Below are 21,421 nucleotides of genomic sequence, written 5' to 3' on the forward strand. Positions count from 1 at the left end.
GGACGCAAAACGGTGATAAATATGCCCTGTCCCAACTATTTTGGAAGGTGTTGGTATCAATCTGAAAATTATATTATGTATTTTATATAAAATATTTTTTTCAAATACAAAATTTCTCACCTTCAGCATTTGAAATATTGTCTTTGCATAATTTTCAATACAAACATGGTTTAAATAATTTGCACATCATTGCATATTATTTTTATTTACGTTTGCACATTGAACCAACTATATTTTGGAAATGGGGTTTGTATATTGCATGAATTTATTCATTTTACGAATATTATTAACATTCTGTTATAAAGTTCAGAACAGATTTTTCACATTCATAGAAATGTCTCTTAAAATTACTAGATTGACATCCAGGGGCTTTTCCCTTAAAAACAAACAAACAAACAAACAAACAAAAAAAAAAAACACAAATATATGAACTCACTTCTTCACACTCAAATGTTCCACCTCAGTCTCTGGCTGGCTCTTTCCATAAGATTCCTCATCATCATCATCATTGTCAATGCTTTTGGCATCACAAAGAACTTCATTATTTGGAGGAGATTCAGCCCAGCAGACAATGCCATGCTCTGGTTCAGGGAGACTGTTTGGAGTGAGCATGGACTCAGGGGGATCCAGAGCCTCCTCTGAACACACAGGATCCAATGTAGTCTTCCTCACACTCCTAAATACAACCTCTGTGCCCTCTTCTTCATCCTCTACTCCCATATCCAAGTCATCATCAAATGAAATGATGTTTGTGATTTTCTTCTTTCGCCTATGCTCCTTCCTCAAACCAGAATCTAAAAAATAAATGTATAAAAAAAATAAATATATAAAGACATTTCTAAAACTAACAGACTCAGGGACAGCTTCTTTCCCAAAGCCATCACGTTGCTAAATGGGAATCTACACTAACTGAAATTTACAGTGTCTCATCTGTTTTGTCTGTCCTATTTGTCTATTGTGTACTTATTTGTTGAGTTCTTGTCTGTGCACAGTAGCGTTTTTTTTTTATACAGTTTTTAATAGTTAGTTCTAACTTTTCTATTTAAATATTGAATTGTGGGCACTTAAGGAGTAGCTTCCAATTTCGTTGTACTATATATACTGTGTATGCTGTGTATAATGACAATGAAGGCTATTCTATTTTAAATGATATTTATTTTCCATAAGCAATATGTGAATGATTAATATTTTATGTAAAAATAATGTAGGCTTATCACACACACCTTGTCAATGTTTTATTACACATATTCCAGGTCATCACAATAATAATTGCAATAATTAAGTATTTCAGCCATATGCTGCACATATTTGCAAAATCTGATGTATTCCCAGCAGAAAAACACACAAGATCCACCATGCCAAATGACACATGCAAAAATTAAGTTCTAGTTCATAATGAACATTTTCTTAAAGGTCAAACTGGCTAAATAGATGGAATCTATGCATTAAAAAATGAAAAATTCTAATTTAAAAATCAACAAAACATACCAATAAAATTTACATATAACACTGTTTCAAATACGTTACCAAATAATTTAAATTACCTATTTAATTAAAAGATGTCAAGATTTTAAAGAGCCCAGTTCAAAGGGGTAGCATCTAAAATATTATAATAACCTTTTAGGCTTTTTTGTTTCTTCCTCATACCTGCAGAAGTGCTGCGAGGCAGGACAGGCAAGGGGTCCGAGGGCCAGTCTGAGCGCGGGCTGAATCCAGGCACCACAGCTGCAGCCGTGCCAAACTCCCTCAACAGCATGCTAACTCCCTGGGTCGATTCCTTCCAGAGGCTGCTCATTCCCTGTGTACTCTCCTTCAGCAGATGAGAAACAGAGGACCCTGTGCGCAGCTGCCCATTCAGGTCCGTGTTGTCAATGTTGATAGCAAACAGGATTGAGTTCAGTCCTGCTTTCACAAAGTAAAGATATATAGGACAAACAACGAATAAATAGCACTAGTGTTTGTGTGTGTTTATATTATTACCCCCCCCCCCCCACATGCATTTTCTGAGAATTATTTTCTTAACACAGTTTTTGTTTTTGCAATGAAATATGTGCATATGTCATATGGGCCATAAGCCATTATCCAGCAAATGCTTCCAATAAAAGTTGGGACAGAGTAACAAAAGACTGCAGCATTGTGTAATGCTACAAAAAGAAAATTTGGTCAATTGTAAACAAGTCAGTGGCATGATAAGTTTTAAACAGAGTATGTAATGTATGTAGTATGTAAATATGGGGAGGGGTTCACCGCTCTGTGAAACCATTCAAGAATATCATGTCACAACTGTCAAAATGTCACAAAATGACATTACAGTGTATGAAAAGATTCAGTGAATCCAGAGAAATCTCTTTATACAAGGGAGAATGCAAAAAAAAAAACAAATATTGGCCAGTTCTGGCCTCTGGGCCCTCAGGTGGCACTGCATTAAAAACGGACACGTGAAAATCATTGCTCAGAATATGGCTGGGCAGTATGGCTAAAAATGTTGTATTTCCCTTAAATTGTTGTTGTATGTACAGATGTATTTTTTTTTGTGCACTGTGTAGTGCAAAAAGAACAAGGGTATATACATTTCCAATCAGTTGGTTTTAAATAAAATAACAATTTTACTAATTAAATAAATAGCTCATGGCGATACCTGAAGATATTAACATGACTATTAGAATAGCTGAGAGTATGTCTATGCTACATTCAATATCATATTCCTATTAAAGGGATATTTATGTTTTGAAGTGGGTATGTATGAGGTACTAATACTTAGTCAGTGTGTTACCCATAGTAGACGTTCAGCTTTCTTCCAGATCACAGTCTTCTTCCAGTCTGCTCCTGCGAACTGGAAGACTGATGAGAGCTGTCTACAAATACACTATGTGTACCTCATACATACATACATACATACTTACTTCCAGAGCAACTTACAATTCGATGGGGTTTTGCACACAATTGGGTCTGCACTGGTGACAGACTTGTCAAAAAGATTTTGAGTTTGTAAAACAATATTCACAAATGTAACGGACTTTGTAACTGCGTTTGAGCAACTACATACACGAAAGTTTGGTTGAGAAAGATGTTAATTGTTGGTCTACCCTTCCAGATTCATTATATTCTCGCATATCTCGCATAATTAAGATGGACATGCTCTCTCATGTTCATTTTTATTCAGACAAGATTCTTCTTGCACCAAATGGGTATTGGGGAAAAATTTAATTAATTTCTAAATTCATATGGAAGGGGAAAAGGCCTCGCTTAAAGTTCACTACACTTCAGCAAGATAAGACACAAGTAGGGCTGGCCCTTATCATGTACTTCTGGTCCTTTGTGTTACACCCTCTTTCTGTGTTTAACCCTAATGCATCAGTCTCCTGGAGACAGATTGAGGAAAATGTTTCATCACCTCATAGAATACAAGAGCTAATATATTCCAATATACCTTTGAGGAAAGTAAAATCGTTATTAGGCCTAGCAATATCATATCACCTCACAACCTACCATAATGTTATGAAATTTGTGTTGGTAGATCTTAAATGGCACAAACATTTACCATTTTTTAACTATCTTTTTCTTCTTACTAGCAATGAACAATATTAACAATTGGCGTTAATATTTTGATCTCTACAATGATAGTGGTCTATGAGCCTTCAATGATGCATAAGCTAACTATGGTTTGCCTGGATCATCTTTTTTTTTAATCCCTCCAGTTAAGGTGAGCTATGCGAGGATATGGTGTTCAATGGGTTACAGGCCTGCCTACTCACCCTTTTCATAGACTGTTGGCCACAGTGGGACCTACTAGGGGAATAGGATCTAAAATTTAGTTTTATTTCTGAACCTCAGAAATCACTTCCACTAGAAGCAGTGTGGAAGAGGGACCTGTCAGCTGAAATTGATGAAGAGATTTGTTGGATTAAAGTTTAGTAAAATTATGCAATACATCTAAATATACTGACCATCAAATAATACATCATAAAATTGTTCATAAGGTGTACTTAACACCTAGAAGACGATATTTGATGAAAATTATTAAATCTCCTAAGTGCAACTTATGCCCACTCAAAGTTTTGAGAATATTCACACATATTCACATATTGGGACTGCCCTGAGCAGTTTTGAGAAATGTATATCTTCAACCTTCATTAACATCTTTAGACTTGTCTTTAAAACTGCAACGCATTCTATGGGCTGGAAAATGTTGGCCCTGAGATAGCAACACCCACACACTCTTTGGAGTGGCGGAAATTAGATAACTTCTTCCTTGATATTGTTTTAATGGAAAGATTTGGTGCTTATATGCAAAAAGCCAGCTTTTAAACACTCCAGGCATGGGATGTGGCATACAATGTAGTTAAAGAAGTAGTGTAGGGTGTTTGACGTTATTATTTTTATTTATTTATTAATTTATTTATTATTTGTAACTGCACTATGTATGTATGTATATGTAGATATATGTACATGTATACACACATGTAGATGTACGTGTGTGTTAAAAAGTATATACAGAGAAATCCGGGCAGTTATAGAGAGAGTAATATATACTTAATGAGCAGTTATAGCGACATTAAAATATACTTTATGATATTTGTATGGGTTTTGTTTTAAAATAAAGAATTGATCACAACATAATATTATATATATTGTGGCCTAGGGCCCTCTCATCAATCCAGCTGCCCCAAGCCACGGGCCTCTCAGTCGGCGGTGGAAGCCACCAATCTGTTTTCAATATCCGCTGCTTTGGACAGCCAATGGCTGCGTGGTCCTCAGGGCAGGGCAGAAACCACCTGCACCTGGCCCAGATGCTCCTATTTCCTGGGGCGGAAGCGACGGCATAAAAGACCGCCAAGGAACCTCAGTAGGGTGAGGGAGAGTGTACTGACCCACACTCCACATTCAGTTGTGCTGATCTGTGTAAATGTTTCCTCTCGTCTCCCCCCCTCGCTCCTCATCTTGTTTTCTATTTCTCTTCTCTGGAACACACTGACCTAGCGCTGGTGTGCAACCAGCCATCGCCCGGAACAAGCCAACGGGGACCCTCTTGCCACCCTGGAACCCCACCCCGCTGTCCTCGAGAAGGGGAAGCCCAGCCATTTTCAGTTCTGTTGGTGCTCATTGCACTTAGTTTTGAGCACCTGAGTCTTTTGTTGTTAACCCCTTTATTTTGAACATTAAAATGTAAAGACTTACACAATACTCTGCAAAAGATTTAGGTACCTGAAATAATTAGATTTAAGAAGCTATTTATCTGATCACTAAGAATGTATTTGCTCAAAAAAAACCTATTTGTAGAATAATAACATTATTACAGAACATGTGATATTTTGCTTGCTAATGTGTTGGTTTAACCCTTTCCAAATTTCTCCTCGTGGCAGTCAAGTTTAATCTAGGTTATTATCCAATCATGAGGTTAATAAAAGATAAACATTAAGTTAAATCAAGTGTGCGGAAAATCTTTGGTGTTCACATTTGTTATCATTTCTAAAATTTTAATTTCACTGTTTTTATGCTATTTTAATTTATATAATTAATGACATAATAATGACACTTGACAAGACAAATAGTTTATAAAAGCATTATTCTTACTGAGAATATAAATTATTTTAAAAAATTAAATAAATAATTTGTGTGCCTAAGACATTTGCATAATACTGTGTAATTCAGCTTTTATCAGCTTTCCATCTAGTGCCTCGCTAGAATTTCCTGCAGTGCAACAACAAAATATGCACTTTGTAACTTTTGTTCATACCTACAAACTTTGACTTTCACCAATTTAACTTCAGAAAAAGTAAGTCAGTCACAGTGCTCAAAAACATGGCTCTTAGCATTTTTGGTGTTAAATATGTCACTAGTCGAGGCAGATATGTTCCTTCTTCATTTTTGCCCTTTGACCTTAAATGGGTCTGTTTACAAGGCTAATATTGGCATTAGTCACCAGCTTCTTATTTAAATAAGGTGCATACAAATCCAAGTTATGCTGTGGAATAAGATATACAGGGGTTGGACAATGAAACTGAAACACCTGTCATTTTAGTGTGTGAGGTTTCATGGCTAAATTGGACCAGCCTGGTGGCCAATCTTCATTGATTGCACATTACACCAGTAAGAGCAGGGTGTGAAGGTTCAATTATCAGGGTAAGAGCACAGTTTTGCTCAAAATATTGCAATGCACACAACATTATTGGTGACATACCAGAGTTCAAAAGAGGACAAATTGTTGGTGCACGTCTTGCTGGTGCATCTGTGACCAAGACAGCAAGTCTTTGTGGTGTATCAAGAGCCACAGTATCCAGGGTAATGTCAGCATACCACCAAGAAGGACGAAACACATCCAACAGGATTAACTGTGGACGCAAGAGGAAGCTGTCTGAAAGGAATGTTCGGGTGCTAACCCGGATTCTATCCAAAAAACATAAAACCACGGCTGCCCAAATCACGGCAGAATTAAATGGTGCACCTCAACTCTCCTGTTTCCACCAGAACTGTCCATCGGGAGCTCCACAGGGTCAATATACACAGCCAGGCTGCTATAGCAAAACCTTTGGTTACTCATGCCAATGCCAAACGTCGGTTTCAATGGTGCATGGAGCGCAAATCTTGGGCTGTGGACAATGTTAAACATGTATTGTTCTCTGATGAGTCCACCTTTAATGTTTTCCCCACATCCGAGAGAGTTACGGTGTGGAGAAGCCCCAAAGAAGCGTACCACCCAGACTGTTGCATGCCCAGAGTGAAGCATGGGGGTGGATCAGTGATGGTTTGGGCTGCCATATCATGGCATTCCCTTGGCCCAATACTTGTGCTAGATGGGCGCGTCACTGCCAAGGACTACCAAACCATTCTGGAGGACCATGTGCATCCAATAGTTCAAACATTGCATCCTGAAGGCGATGACAATGCACCAATACACACAGCAAGACTGGTGAAAGATTGGTTTGATGAACATGAAAGTGAAGTTGAACATCTCCCATGGCCTGCACACTCACCAGATATAAATATTAATGAGCCACTTTGGGGTGTTTCCACCAGCATCATGTAGTGACCTGGCCACTATCCTGCAAGAAGAATGGCTTAAAATCCCTCTGACCACTGTGCAGGACTTGTATATGTCAATCCCAAGACGAATTGACGCTGTGTTGGCCTCAAAAGGAAGCCCTACACCATGCTAATAAATTATTGTGGTCTAAAACCAGGTGTTTCAGTGTCATTGTCCAACCCCTGTATGTATGTATGTATATATATATATATATATATATATATATATATATATATATATACACACAATTAGAATATCATGAAAAAGTTGATTTATTTAGGTAATTCCATTTAAAACGTGAAACTTTTATTATACTCATTCATTACACACAGACATATATTTCGTTCACAGAGCTCTGCGTCCACGCACATTAATATAGAGGTGAATGGAAGGAAAAGATGTGGTACAAAAAAGTTTAAGCATGAAGGATAACCACACCCTGGAGAGGATTGTGAAACAAAACCCATTCAAAAATATAGGGGAGATTTATAAAGACTGGAGTGCAGCTGGAGTCAGTGCCTCAAGAACCACCACGCACAGACATATGCAAGACATGGGTTTCAGCTGTCTCATTTCTTGTGTTTCTTGAACAAGAGACAGCGTCAGATGCGTCTCGTCTGGGCTAAAGCCCAAAAAAGGGGAGAGGCACAGAATCCATGTTGCTTGACATCCAGTGAAAATGTTAGTATCTTATTTCCTATTATTCAGCCACAATTTTGGTTACAGTTGGGAACAAATTTTTGTGGTTTGCGCACCAATTTATATCAGTGAAAACGTGCCAAACAATTCCAAATTTAGTTTACGAACTAAAAACAGACGGTGTAGTAGCGCCACCTTAAGTCCTCTCTGAAATATGGCTGAACTAACAGTTCCTACTCACGCATGCGCGTTTCAACTTTAGGAGTCAGTCAGTAAGCGAAAAAGCCTCTTCTAGGTGGGACTAGCAAAGTAACAATTACATTCACTTTGTTACTGTCCACCACTCAAAAATAGTAAATAAAGCTACTGACCTGCAGCCATAGTGGGGAGCATACTTGCTCTCTCCTCATCGAGGATAAAGGCCCAATCATCATAGAAGGCACTGTAAAAGAAAATAAATAAATAAAAATAGAACTAAATAATAAATAAACCATATTAAAGCACAGTTAATGACTACTAATTCACAGAGTAAATGCATACTGCAGTCTATTGTTTTAATTAACAGCTGAAATCTAGAATGTTTTGCTCTGTAATAATAAAATATACCAGCCATGTTTAAATTTGAACATGCTTCCTAATTGCTAAACTAAATTGTATTGTTGTCAGGTCTGCCCCTGCAGTGTCTCGGTCGGTCGGTCGTTCATACATGCATGCATACACACACACACACACACACATACATACATTATATATATATATATATATATATATATATATATATATATATATATATATATATATATATATATATATATATATACACACACATACACACCGCTAGTCTGCTGAATAAACTGCTCCAGATTAACTTGTCATCATCTAGCTTGGTGCTCAGTTGAGCTGCAGCCATCTCAATTTTCCATATGTTCCCTTTGTAGTGCACCATAAGTAATGAGGGAACTTGGATTTAACCAGTCAAACAATGCATTATACTTCTAATAAAACATATCCATATTGAACCATGGCTGCATGACTTAAATTTTAAACATTTTGTGCTCGGTTTTAAGTTATGACATGCATGTAAGGTTGGTGCACAGTGTAGGGAATGGGGAATTCATTGAGACACACCCTGAATATGCAGCTAAAACCTTCTCATGAACGCTAAGGACCTTTAGAGCAACTGCATCTGGGTATCTGTTTTCTCTCTTCGTTGTTTTTATTGTTTGTTATTGTTCGTCTGAATAACAAATCATTTAACCTTTAGTTTGTTAGTTCATAGTTTCCTATTTCATGCTCTTTTTTTGGATTGGCGCTCTGTCCTGGGTGAAACCCTAGTGCCCGATGCAGTCCTCCAGGTGGACGGTCGTTTCTGGTTGAGAGTACGCTGTGCGCGTTTGGCTGCCGCTTCTCACCAGTGTGTGTGTGTGTGAATTGAGCGTTCTGAGCGGTGTAGATTGTAAAGTGTCCTTGGGTATCTAGAAAGGCGCTATATAAGTGTAACGATAATCCCTGGAGATGGACTGGAGATAGCTGGTGTAGTACCACTTAAGCATAAAAAGCTACGACAGAAAAAACTCGCTCCCTGGTATAACGAAGAAACACTCAACTTAAAACAAACTGTAAGAAAATTAGAGCGGAAATGGCGGTCGACTAAACTGGAAGTATTTCACTGTGCCTGGAAAGACAGCCTTATCGAATATAGAAGGGCGTTCGTCAATGCACGTTCAGCACATCTGTCCTTACTGATTGAAAATAATAAAGACAATCCTAGAGCACTCTTTAATGTAATCTCTAAACTTACAAACAATCGGGCAGCCACTGATCCACAGATCCCAGCCATTCACACCAGCAATGCTTTTATGGACTTTAAGAACAAGATTGAAAATATTAGACAAACAATAAATACCATATTACTAAATACAGCCTGTCTGTCATCTGGTGTGGATGATACAGAACAAAACATAGAAGAAAGACTAGAGGACTTTGACCCACTACCACAGCTAGAATTGGAGAAAATCATCTACTCGTCAAATTGTACGACCTGCACACTTGATGCAATACCAACAAAACTATTTAAAGTATTACCAATCATAATCAATCCCCTTTTAACAATCATAAATTTGTCCCTTAGACTGGGTCACATACCCAAAGCATTTAAACTAGCAGTTATTAAACCCCTGATCAAGAAACCGAATCTTGATCCTTGTGTACTATCCAATTACAGACCTATCTCTAACCTTCCCTTCATATCTAAGATCTTAGAAAAAGTTGTGGCCCATCACCTAGGTCATACTTGCATAAAAATAACATTTATGAAAAATTTCAATCTGGTTTTAGGCCACACCATAGCACTGAAACGGCTTTAGTTAAGATAACAAACGACCTTCTCGCCTCTGATCGAGGCTGCGTATCCATGCTAGTTCTACTCAACCTCAGTGCAGCTTTTGATACTATTGATAATACTATTCTGCTAGAAAGATTAAAAAAACATGGTTGGAATTAGTGCTGCAACAACTAATAGATTAAATCGATTAAAATCGAGTGTTAAAATAGTTGGCAACTAATTTAATAATCGATTAGTTGGGTCCAAGTTATTATACACACACATACCGTTGCTACACCCTAATATGTGGCAGTAAGCCAACCAAAGTCATGGCAGTAAAGCACCATAAAGCTGGATTCCGACCGCCGTAAAAGTAGGGAACCAATGCCATGCTATGCACGGTTCAAGTGACGAACTCTGGAAGAAGGGTTTGAAAAATGGCGGAGGCGGTCACAGCAGAGGATAATGTTAGCACAAACAGAGAGAAAAATGTACGACCCAAGTCATCAAAAGTATGGGAGCACTTTACATTAACGCCTTCAAAGAACAGCGTTAGGTGCAAAATGTGCACAGCTGATCTCGCATGGCACAGCAGCACAACATCACTGCATGAGCATCTGAAAAGGAAGCCTTTTATTCTCAGCACATGGCAGCATCACCCAATATCCATTTATGTAATTTCAATTTGCCTGCATTGTTGTCTGCATTTTAGATAAGTAATTATTAACTTTAAAAAGACATTTAAACTGTTCACTATCTGTAAATTCAATACTTAAATAGTATTTTGTTTAATAAAACAGTATAAAGAAATGATGGTTGCACATTATAAAAAAATATAAGTTTCTTTATATTGATTCTGCTGCTATAAAATTATTTTTTGTACTCAATGTAGCATACGTTTAATTTTTTATGTGAGTTGTTGTAAACAAGTTTTGTACAAAGACAGTTTGGTTTATTAAATAAAATGCTGGAAATCAAATTTGGCTTTTTCCTTTTTATCCGATTAATAATCGATTAATCGAAAAAATACTCAACAGATTAATCGATTATCAAAATAATCATTAGTTGCAGCCCTAGTTGGAATAACAGGAAAGCCCCTATCATGGTTTAAGTCTTACCTCACTGATCGCTACCAGTTTGTAAAAGTAAATAATGTTTCTTCTATTCATACAAAAATGAGATTTGGAATTCCCCAAGGCTCCATTCTAGGACCTTTACTATTCATATTATACATGCTGCCATTGGGCAGAGTTATTAGCAGGCATGGCATTACCTTCCACAGTTACGCAGATGACACACAGTTATACATATCAGCCAAACCAGATGACAAACCAACACTAAAGAAAATGGAGGACTGTGTTAAAGAAGTGAAGCATTGGATGTCATACAATTTTCGTCTGCTAAACAGCGACAAAACCGAGGTTCTCCTTCTAGGTCCAAAACCTGCTATAAATAAGGTATCAGACTTAATACATAATTTTGACTTCCCTGTTCTCCCTACCTCATCAGCTAAAAACCTGGGTCTTAAAATTGATTCAGATCTATCATTTGATCAGCATATAGGTAACATTACAAAAACAGCTTTCCTACATCTTCGGAACCTCGCTAAGTTAAGAAATTCCTTATCCCTCCCAGATGCGGAAAAATTAGTTCACGCTTTTATCACATCAAGATTACATTATTGCAATGCACTTTTATCAGGATGCTCCAGCAGAAACTTGAGTAAACTCCAGTTAATTCAAAATGCTGCAGCCAGGGTTCTCACTAAAACTAGAAAATTTGATCATATCAGCCCAGTCTTATCGGCCCTTCACTGGCTTCCAGTTAAATTCCATATTGATTACAAAATTCTTTTACTCATGTATAAATCACTTCACGGTCTCGCCCCTGAATACCTGCGAGACCTCATCACACACTATAAACCACCAAGACTACTCAGATCTCAGGGCGCCGGCCTCTTACTAGTACCCAGAATTCATAAGACTTCAGCGGGGGGAGGAAAGCTTTCTCCTACAAAGCCCCTCAGCTCTGGAACAAGCTTCCAGATAGTGTTCGGGACGCAGACACAGTCACTATGTTTAAGTCTAGGCTCAAAACACACTTGTTCAGTTTAGCCTTTGGCAACTAACCTCTGTCTAGTTTAAGGTTGTCGTTTCAGGAACTCATGGACATGGGGAATCAGGGTAAAAGCTGATGATGTGCTCACAATTTCTCTTGCTTGGAGCGGAAGGATGCTTTTGAAATGAAAATATTCACATGCTTTTTTTCTCTGCTGTACTCAACTAAACTAACTGCTTCCCTTTTCTGTTTTCTGAGAAAATGGTGGCCCACTGATGGAAGATTGTTTGCTGAATTCTCCTGCGGCCCAGACCAGACCAGCTGCTCACCTCCATCTACTGCTGCCAGCCTCTGACCACTCACCATGATCAACTACACTGAAGTAGAAATGGACTCAGATTAGCAACACTGACTGATTCTTCCAATCTGATGCACTATTATTATGCCCCAAGATTGATGTCACTATTATGAACATTATCATTATTATTATTATTATTATTTTTATGTAGCATAATGACACTTCATTGGTGATCATTTAAAATTCAATCTATAGTTTGATCAGAGGAGGATGGGTCCCCGTTATGAGTCTTGGTTCCTTCCAAGGTTTCTTCCTCCAGCCTCGAGGGAGTTTTTCCTTACCACTGTCGCCTTCGGCTTGCTTGCATCGGGCTTTGATTTAAATGTTCTGTTCTGAAACTGTGAAGCCGTAGGTGTGAGAGAATGTGTGAGTGTCACCCTGTGAAGGTCTGGCGCACCCTCCAGGGTGTGTTCCCGAGTAGGCACCCATCGCGACCCTGAAAGCTTGCTGCATATTCTAGGCTAAAGAGGAAATGACCATCTGGCTTGGCCATAGCTTACACATACTTTGAAAGCCAACATCTTGTTACAACTTGGCACCATTAACAAGGAACTTCATATACAGAGTTGGATATGCTTCTATCCAGATGTCTTTTTTTCAGAAAATGCCTTGCTTATATCATTAAAACAATACCAAACCACATTCTATATGTCTTATAATATTACAAGTGTTTGGTTGCTGCACTGGCCTGTTGCAAATATAACAAAGGAGACCGCAAACTGCTCAGCAGCTGAAATCTCATATCAGTGGGTTAACACTTCCCATTCAAAACTACAGTAATTGGTCTCCTTAGTCCTCACACACAATGTTATAATAAAAAGTAGAGGTTTTGTTATACATTTGTAAACATTCCCAGGTCCCAGTTTCTCAAACATGTTGCTGGCAACAAATTCAAAGAGGGCAAATTTTTATGTGCATTTACATGTTTTCTTTGAACTGTTTTCAATTAAATATAAGAATCAAATTATTTCTATATCACAGCATTCAGATTTTAATTACATTTTTCCAAGCATCCGAAATTATTGAAAACTGTTTTAGAAAAATAATAAATAAATAAATTCAACAAAATCACATATCTGTATATCCCAGTTAACAATTCGATTAATTGTTTGTACTGTTTTTTTTTGTTTTTTTTTATTAGCGAGCTATATTAGACTAAAAGCTGCAGCAAACCTAAAGTAGCTCAAATGCCCACCAGACATTTCTTGGATGATTAGCTACATGTGGGGCCAATTATTAGGCGATATATTTTATTATCAGGGGATATGGTTATAATGCCTATATTATTGCATTTTTTGGCCAAACCATTTCCCCAGCACAAAGCTTTTAATTTGGTGACATTTTAATCCAAACACACAACAAACTGGGCAATAAATAAAAACCAGAAGAATTCTAAACTTCTAGAATTCTAAGAGCTGGTAAAGCATGTTGAGAGTTACCTGAGGCGGGGATAGTCAGCCAGCAGCATGTGAAGATAGCGCTCCAGTGAGTGTTCATTGAGCGCACAACGAAGCCAAGCCCGGCCACGACCCAGCTCAGTCCAAATGTTTCGAAGAGAGTAAAAACGCTGTAGCTCATGCCGATTCAGGTGTTCCTTCACAAAGAACCAGAAAGTCAACTCTGCAAAACAGACACAGAACACTGTTCACTCCTCCAATCTGCCACACATATTAGAGCTATAACATAATTAATATCCTGGTTTAATATGGCAAAATATCCTGCCATAAGCCCGATCATTAGATTCATCTGGATTATAAGTGAACCTTACTATAAAGATAGCAGTCACTTCAGCATTTCTTTAATTTATTAGGAGAGGGGTTCTCAAATTTTTAGACCAAGTATTACCTATTCTCAAACCAAAACCTCCAAGTACCACCTATGTTTTTTTAATATTTTAAATAGAAATATGTGCGCCACTGGTTCTTCCTCTGTGCTGAGGGTATAAGGACAATGTGAAATGCAATCCACATGTTAGGGGCTGTCGCGGTGAATTGTTCCTTTTGGAGGTGTCTCCATAACTCTGTGCTGGAGGAGGCAGTTGGGCTTTAATAGCTGGATTATAGGTAGCTAGATGAGATCTCAAATTTCAGATTTCCCTGTTTCACAGCGACCTTTCTGTTACAGATTTTGCGTATTGCCTCGTCTGAATTGCCTGGCTCTCACTTTTCATTTGGTTGAAAGCTGAAATGCTCCCAACCTGCAATTGGTTTTATGACTAGGTTTGCTGCCATTGTGTCCATTTTGTAAAAAGAAGACTGGCACTCAGATGCCAAAAATTTGGGAAAACGTTCATTACATACACACCAAAGACCATGCAATGAAAGGAAAAACATGTATACACTGGTGACGGTGCTTAACATTCCTTGCGGTTGGCTGGTTAATAGCGCAATTTAAATGTATTGCGGTTATTGCGATAGCCCTACCACACATCACTGCTTTTCCACACTAACATGCAGAATATGTGCCAAAATGAAGAGCAAAACCACTATTTGTTTTCATGTTGCTTGACCTCTTTACTGAGAAATAATATACAAGGAGCTGATACTGGAGTGATGTGAGAATTATTCATTTATATAAAATTATCTAATGTAATTTTTACGTATATAGAATTCTTTTTATTCTAAAAGTCAGTCAGCTTTATCGTCACAACAGATGTTTTTTTTTTTAAACATAAAAGGTCTCATAAAATACAGAATCATTCTCTCTGGTTAGAGAATTTAAATAAGCTGTGTACAGTTTAATGGTTGTGGTTACACATCAAACTATGCCACAGTTTTCATTTTGGCGCTCTACTCCACCTTAAATGATGCAGCAGTTTAGATTTTTGAGCTAAGTTCCACTTAAAAGTAATTCAAAAATTAGTTGTATTCGAATGCCCTCTCGTAATGTGTGTAAGTTACATTCTTAGTCTTGTTCCACATTAAATGGTTTAACAGTTTACCTTTTATTATTATTTTATTCCTTAAATCATGCAGTAAACATATTCGAGAGGCCCCTCACACATTACAAAGTAAGGAAGTTAGATTCTGCTTCTGATTAGTTAGAAACACGTTCCACATTAAATGGCACAGTAGTTTACATTTTAGCGCTCATTTCCACCTTGAATGGTGTCACAATTATATTAAAGTGCTCAAAGTTATTTTCTGAGCCTTGATCCACTTTAACAAATTGGGTACATTCTGCTGGTTCTATGGTCCACCTTAAACGGTGCACCGTTTACATTCAGATGCATTTTCCACATTTACGCGTTGGTCTTTATGCTCATGTTCTCTCTGAGCTATTTTACATAAACATGTAATAAACAGTCATGTAGCAAATGTATTTCCACTATATAGTGGTTTAAGATGTTATATTATGTCATTTATGTTAAATTACAGATTTAACTGAACTGAAAGGCGCTTTTACAAATAAAAATGTATTACTATTATTATTAACAGAAATGATTACTGTCTAAATCTCATTAAAACTTACACAGTTTTAAATAAGGCAGACATAAAGAGACTGTGTAGGGGGTGTTAATTTAGGTCCATTTTAGATTGCTACACTATTTTTGAAAAACTTTTATTTAAATGATTATTGACCATCAAAATAATCTAGTATTTCATTATATAAACAGTGACAGCTCTTAGTGAGTGAGATATTAGAGGATGCTAATATCCTGTCATTACATTTGCCACACTGGAAGTGCAATGTTAAATGCTTACAAACCTTTATCAGTTATTGTAAAAGTTAGGTTACTAAAGACCCAGCTACACATTTATCAGACACATTCTTTTAAAAGTAGATAGTTTAAAATATTTGAATGAAGTGGGATTCTAAAGAAAAAGCATTCAACTGAATCCAAAATTAAAAAGTGAATACATTACTGGTGCCTTAATTGAAGGCAGGCATGCTTAAAATATAGATCTCCTTCCAGGTCCAAAAACACACACTGGCAGTTGGATTGGCTAAAAAATAAAATGGTTACAATAAATGATGGTACTTTTGTGTTCTTGGTTTTGTTTATGACATTACATCACATGTAATTCAAGTTGTACAGTATAACATTAATATTTAAGAATTACACTTTAGAGAGGAAAAATTACACTAAATGCAACTGCTGTAATGTTAAATGTAATTACACAAGTGACAAATTATTACACTATCAATTTAAATTAACTCTGAACTGTGTAATTATTTTACTCTGTGCAGTGTGCTTAAACAACAACGTGTATTTACACATTTTGGTGTTAAAATTAGCTTCATTTTTAGTGGAATTTACTCTTAAAATTTGACACAGTCCATACAATAAATTTAACACTATTTTTGAGTGGGACCAAATGTTATCTGAAACGGAGTTAAATTCAACTCTATAGGTGTTAAATGAACACTTTAATTTTTACTGTGGGTAAAGCTATTGCCACTCACATTTGTAATGGTACAGTGGGAGGCACAGTTTTCTCATTGGGACTCATGACTTTATTCATCAGGTCACAATGTTTCACAAAGATTCTTTGAGACCTTCTGAAGTTCTCTCGTCATTCTGTGTCTGAAAATTCCTTATGCACCACTCGCTCTCATCAGTCCTTACTACAAACATGCATCCAGCAGGCACAGCTCTTTGAGCATGCATCACATTTGTCCCTCCATTACTGACAAAAAGTGCTCGTCTCTGTCTTTGCAAAAATACAGAGAAAACTGCAAGGGCAGCGTTGTTTACAAAACTGCATGGCAGGAGGTTTATGTCATATTTTTCTGTGATTTTATTGGCTGGAGTGTGCATTCTCAAAATACCTAAAGCATAACAAATACATATATCAAATGAGTGAAACATCAGTCAGCTTTAAGTACGTTTTATGCACAATAGCAGCCTACCAACATATGTAATACGTAAATGTATATCCCATTAACTGCATAACTACAATAAAATGGCTTATAACAGTAGTTAAAAAAATGTTTGCCCACTTCTCGCAACTTCTATAATAAAGGACAAGAAATAATGTTATTGAGGGCTGGATGTTTTTGGCGGTGAGCTGTTATCCGAACAGTATTGACAGTCTAAAAAGTCCAGTAGCTCTGCTGTGTATGATCCACTGTGTAATGGCAATGCATAAATTGGGCAGCCATTCCCATCTCTGTTATTTTCACTAAGGTTTCTAATCCAGTGTGAATATATCAAACATTACAGACATGTGGCAAAACGACACTACACCAGCTCCCCACGTAAAACTAATGCTGAAGGAACAGAGCTAAAGGCACCCTAATGTTAGAGAACCATAAAGTAAAAAAGAAAATCATATATATATATTTTTTTTTTTTTCATAATTATCCTAGGGCCGTTATCCCAACCAAACTCAAATGAGAATTTCAAAAATGTTTCCCTGAAACTGAATTCTTAATCACTCTGAACTATTGTGCATTGATAAGTGGTATCAGTCTTAGTCCTGCTATTGCATTTTAAAACCTCAAAACCACAGCAGGTGCTGAGAGTAAACCTTAGAGACAGACTGTTTCTCTTTTCTGCCCCCCCCCCCCCCCCCTTTTTTTTTTTTTCTTAAACAGTGCCTGTTGCATAACCATATGGTTTCAGAAGCTGTCTCAGCACCTGCTTTCCCTGTAAGGGCCATGTGAAGCATCTGTTTCCTCTATGGACAGTGCACAGCATTACAGCTACTCTGTGTTACAAAGAGCACCTCTGAGACACTGCCTCCCAGGAGTGAAAAGTAAGACAAACTGATTATTCTAGCAGTTAATTAAAAGAACTTTCACAAAAATTCTCTCTCATCTCTTCTTTCTGAGAGGAGAAAAATTCTACTATTCAAGAGAGTACGATCAGTCAAAGTTTAAGGAAATGTTTTAGTCAACCAAAAAATTATCAAAATTTTACGCCATGTTCACCTACCGAAATAAGCAATCAGCCAAAACATGTTGCTTTTCATGCATGCTTCTTTATTTTTGCAGTTGGATTAGAGGCTAAAGTAACTAGCAAGACATCTTTTAGCCAGCTAAAATCATTAAATGCTAAGGTATAGAATGTAGAGTAAAATGACTGCCACACCTGTCTACTAGCACTACTGGAACTAAGTGGGCTTATCAGCTGACAAAACCTTCAGTCCACATCTAGACTCTCTATCCAAGCCTAACCCATGCGGTGATCAGTTTTCAGAGATATCCATCTTAACAAAAAAAAAATAATAATTTGAAGGAAATAACATAAAATAAAGAAACTAATTCTATAATAGGAGAACAAAATAGATTGTTTTGCCAACAAACTGCAGAGCTGGGTGTAGACACAGAAATAACCATGTAGGAAAGTACCTCATTTCAACATGAAGTATGGTGGTAATGAATCTGTAAGGTTGTGGGTTGTTTTTGTCTTCTAAAAGGCCTGGGACAACATGTTCAGATAAACGATATCATGGATTCAATCAAGTATCTGCACATATTTATTTAAAACATTGCTTCCACAGTAAGGAAGCATTATTTTCATTCATTCATTGTCTGTAACCGCTTATCAGTGGGTCACTGGAGAGACTGGACACACCCTGGAGAGGGAGCCAGTCATTCACAGGCCGACACTTACTCACACACTCACACCTACGGACACTTGAGTAGCCAATCCACCAACCAACATGTGTTTTTGGACCATGGGAGGAAATCGGAGTACCCGGAGAAAACCCACAGAGACATGGGGAGAACTCCTCACAAAACTCCTCACATAGCGCTTTTCCACAAATGAGGAACCAGAACAGTTCCAGTTTCAAACTAAATTTGGAACCATTTGGCACATTTCCAACAACACAAATTGGTTCACGAACCAGAAAAGTTTGTGCCCAACTGGAACCAAAGAACAGTAGGTTTTTCAGCACGAACCGTGACGCCATCCGTGGTCGTGTCAAGGTTAAGTAAATTAAGAAAGAGCTCAGACCCGTTATCGCGTTGTGGGGCCAAACTGGGTAATTTACAATGTTTCATATAAATATATAATAGGAAATAAAACAGGAACACACGCCGTTTGTGTGTCTCTGGTTTCTTAGGCGCGATATCATGTTCGTTGGTCAGAGCCACGGCTCTTGGTTTCTCGGCTGTTCATATGCAGGATGGCTCTGAACTCTGCAACATATACACAGTGTTACTCTGGGCTCACTCTGGTCTGACTCCATGGTATACAAAGAATAAACAACGACCCTGTCATGACTAACAGTTTATCTTTGGCTCTGGCGCTGTATTCAGCCACAGTAATGACCCCGCTGATGACGTATTCCTGGTTCCCCTCTAAACGTGTAGAAACGCAGGCAGGTTCACTGAAAAGAACCAAGGTTCCAAGAATCAGGAATGGAACCAGAGATCCAGAGTTCTTTTGGTGGAAAAGCGCTAACAGACAGTCACACGGAGTGGGGCTCGAACCCACAAACCCAAGAACCTGGAGCTGTGTGCACTGCCTGTTTCTCCAGCATGCTGTCCCCTAGATTACATCTGTTCACTGAAAACAGAATCAGACTTTATCATTGACCATCCTAGTCATCTGAGCAAAACCCAAATACCTGCTGGACTGACAGAAGCTAAAAACATAGTCATTGGAATCAGAAGTGTATGGAGGGGTCATGGACAAATGGACTCTCAATCTGCCTTACTGTGTGTTCTTCAATCTTAAACTTATGCGAGAAGACTCAGCTGTTATATTTGCAAAGGCAGGCTGCACAAAATATTAAATCAAGGGGTGTCAAACAATGTTGCACAAACTGGTTTGAGTAAAATATGTATTCCTTGATTAGGATTTTTTTTCCCCTGAGATTTCTACTTCAAATAAAGATTAGATTTTTTGCTTTTACATTTTGAATGGAATGCACGAATTTCGATGTCTGCTATTTACACTAATGCTAAATTGCTAAAACTACAATTTGCTAATTTTAAAGGCTCACTCAAGTCTGGGCGCGCTGGGAGACTCGCCTATTGGGGTCAGTGGCCATTTCTAGATGCCGGCTCGGCGGAGCCTTGGGTTCGTTTCTAGAGTTGTGGTTCGTTGGTGGAGGCAAAAAAATATTCAAATGCCTGATTCGTATTTTGGAAAGTTCGTTAGTATAAGCGTTCGTTAGTAGAGGTTCCACTGTACTTATTACTCATTCCCATATTGACAGGTTTGTAAAGGCACAATTTTCATGAGCACAGCACAAGCACAGAAATAAGACATATCTAAAAATTTGACAACCATCACAAACACAAAATTATGGCACAAAGCAGCACAATTCCAAGAAGAGGCTTGTCTTAATTATATAATGTCTTTTATATTGGTTATATTAGTTCCAAAACCCGCACACACAAAACAGGTACACGTGCATGACACAAATACACAGAACAGTGCACCCAATTGTTTAAAGTAACTTTGCGATAAAAAGCAAGCCAGCAAGGGAACCTCTCTGCTCTGCAATGCAGGCTGCAGTCGTACAGATGCGAGTGGTGCAACCCGACAACTTCTCCATGCGGATATACAATCACTCAACACATACGTACAACATACTGGTTTAGTTCTCAGTCCATCTTAAATGAGCTTGATCCCATAGAAGGTGATGGCATTTTTGGATATGGTTCAAATCTTTTGTTTCCTATTTGAATTTGAGAGCTTATACTTGCATCTGTGAATAGAGCAACAAACTGCATACAAAGACCATGGTTTTGGGAACTGTTTCTGGGCCCATGCAGTGAATTCCACCACAGAAATGTATCTGTTTATAATAAAGGGCCATCAGAGGGCTCACAGCCTGGCAATATTGATTCTGGGCCTTGTCCTAGAGATTTATGTAGATTTTCTGAAATGTTTAATGTATGTGCTGCACATGATGAAATCCACAAGTCCTTTACTATTTTTACCTGAGAAAGTTATCCTTGAATTATTTTACCCATGCAGTCTTGCAGAGCACGGCCTCTGACACACTCTTTTTAAACCCAATCCTGTTAATGATCTATTTCCAATTAACCTCTCTAACATATTTCAATATCTAAAATTGCTTATGATTTAATTACAATTAAAAAAAAGGGTTTA

General features: G+C 37.7%; 1 protein-coding gene across 3 annotated transcripts in view; it reads right to left on the reverse strand.

Annotated features, from left to right (window-relative positions):
• snx29 (sorting nexin 29) overlaps window positions 1–21,421 on the reverse strand; it is a 160,006-nt gene that overhangs the window by 135,057 nt on the left and 3,528 nt on the right. For all 3 annotated transcript variants that reach the window (XM_066664497.1, XM_066664499.1, XM_066664498.1), the window contains exons 5-8: window positions 13,842–14,022; window positions 8,035–8,105; window positions 1,648–1,902; window positions 437–794 (exon numbers count right to left, since the gene is read on the reverse strand). In XM_066664497.1, coding sequence (XP_066520594.1) covers window positions 437–794; window positions 1,648–1,902; window positions 8,035–8,105; window positions 13,842–14,022 — 865 coding nt within the window. The remainder of the gene's footprint in view (window positions 1–436; window positions 795–1,647; window positions 1,903–8,034; window positions 8,106–13,841; window positions 14,023–21,421) is intronic.

This window comes from Hoplias malabaricus, chromosome 3 (genome assembly GCF_029633855.1).
Source record: "Hoplias malabaricus isolate fHopMal1 chromosome 3, fHopMal1.hap1, whole genome shotgun sequence".
Taxonomy (NCBI): domain Eukaryota; kingdom Metazoa; phylum Chordata; class Actinopteri; order Characiformes; family Erythrinidae; genus Hoplias; species Hoplias malabaricus.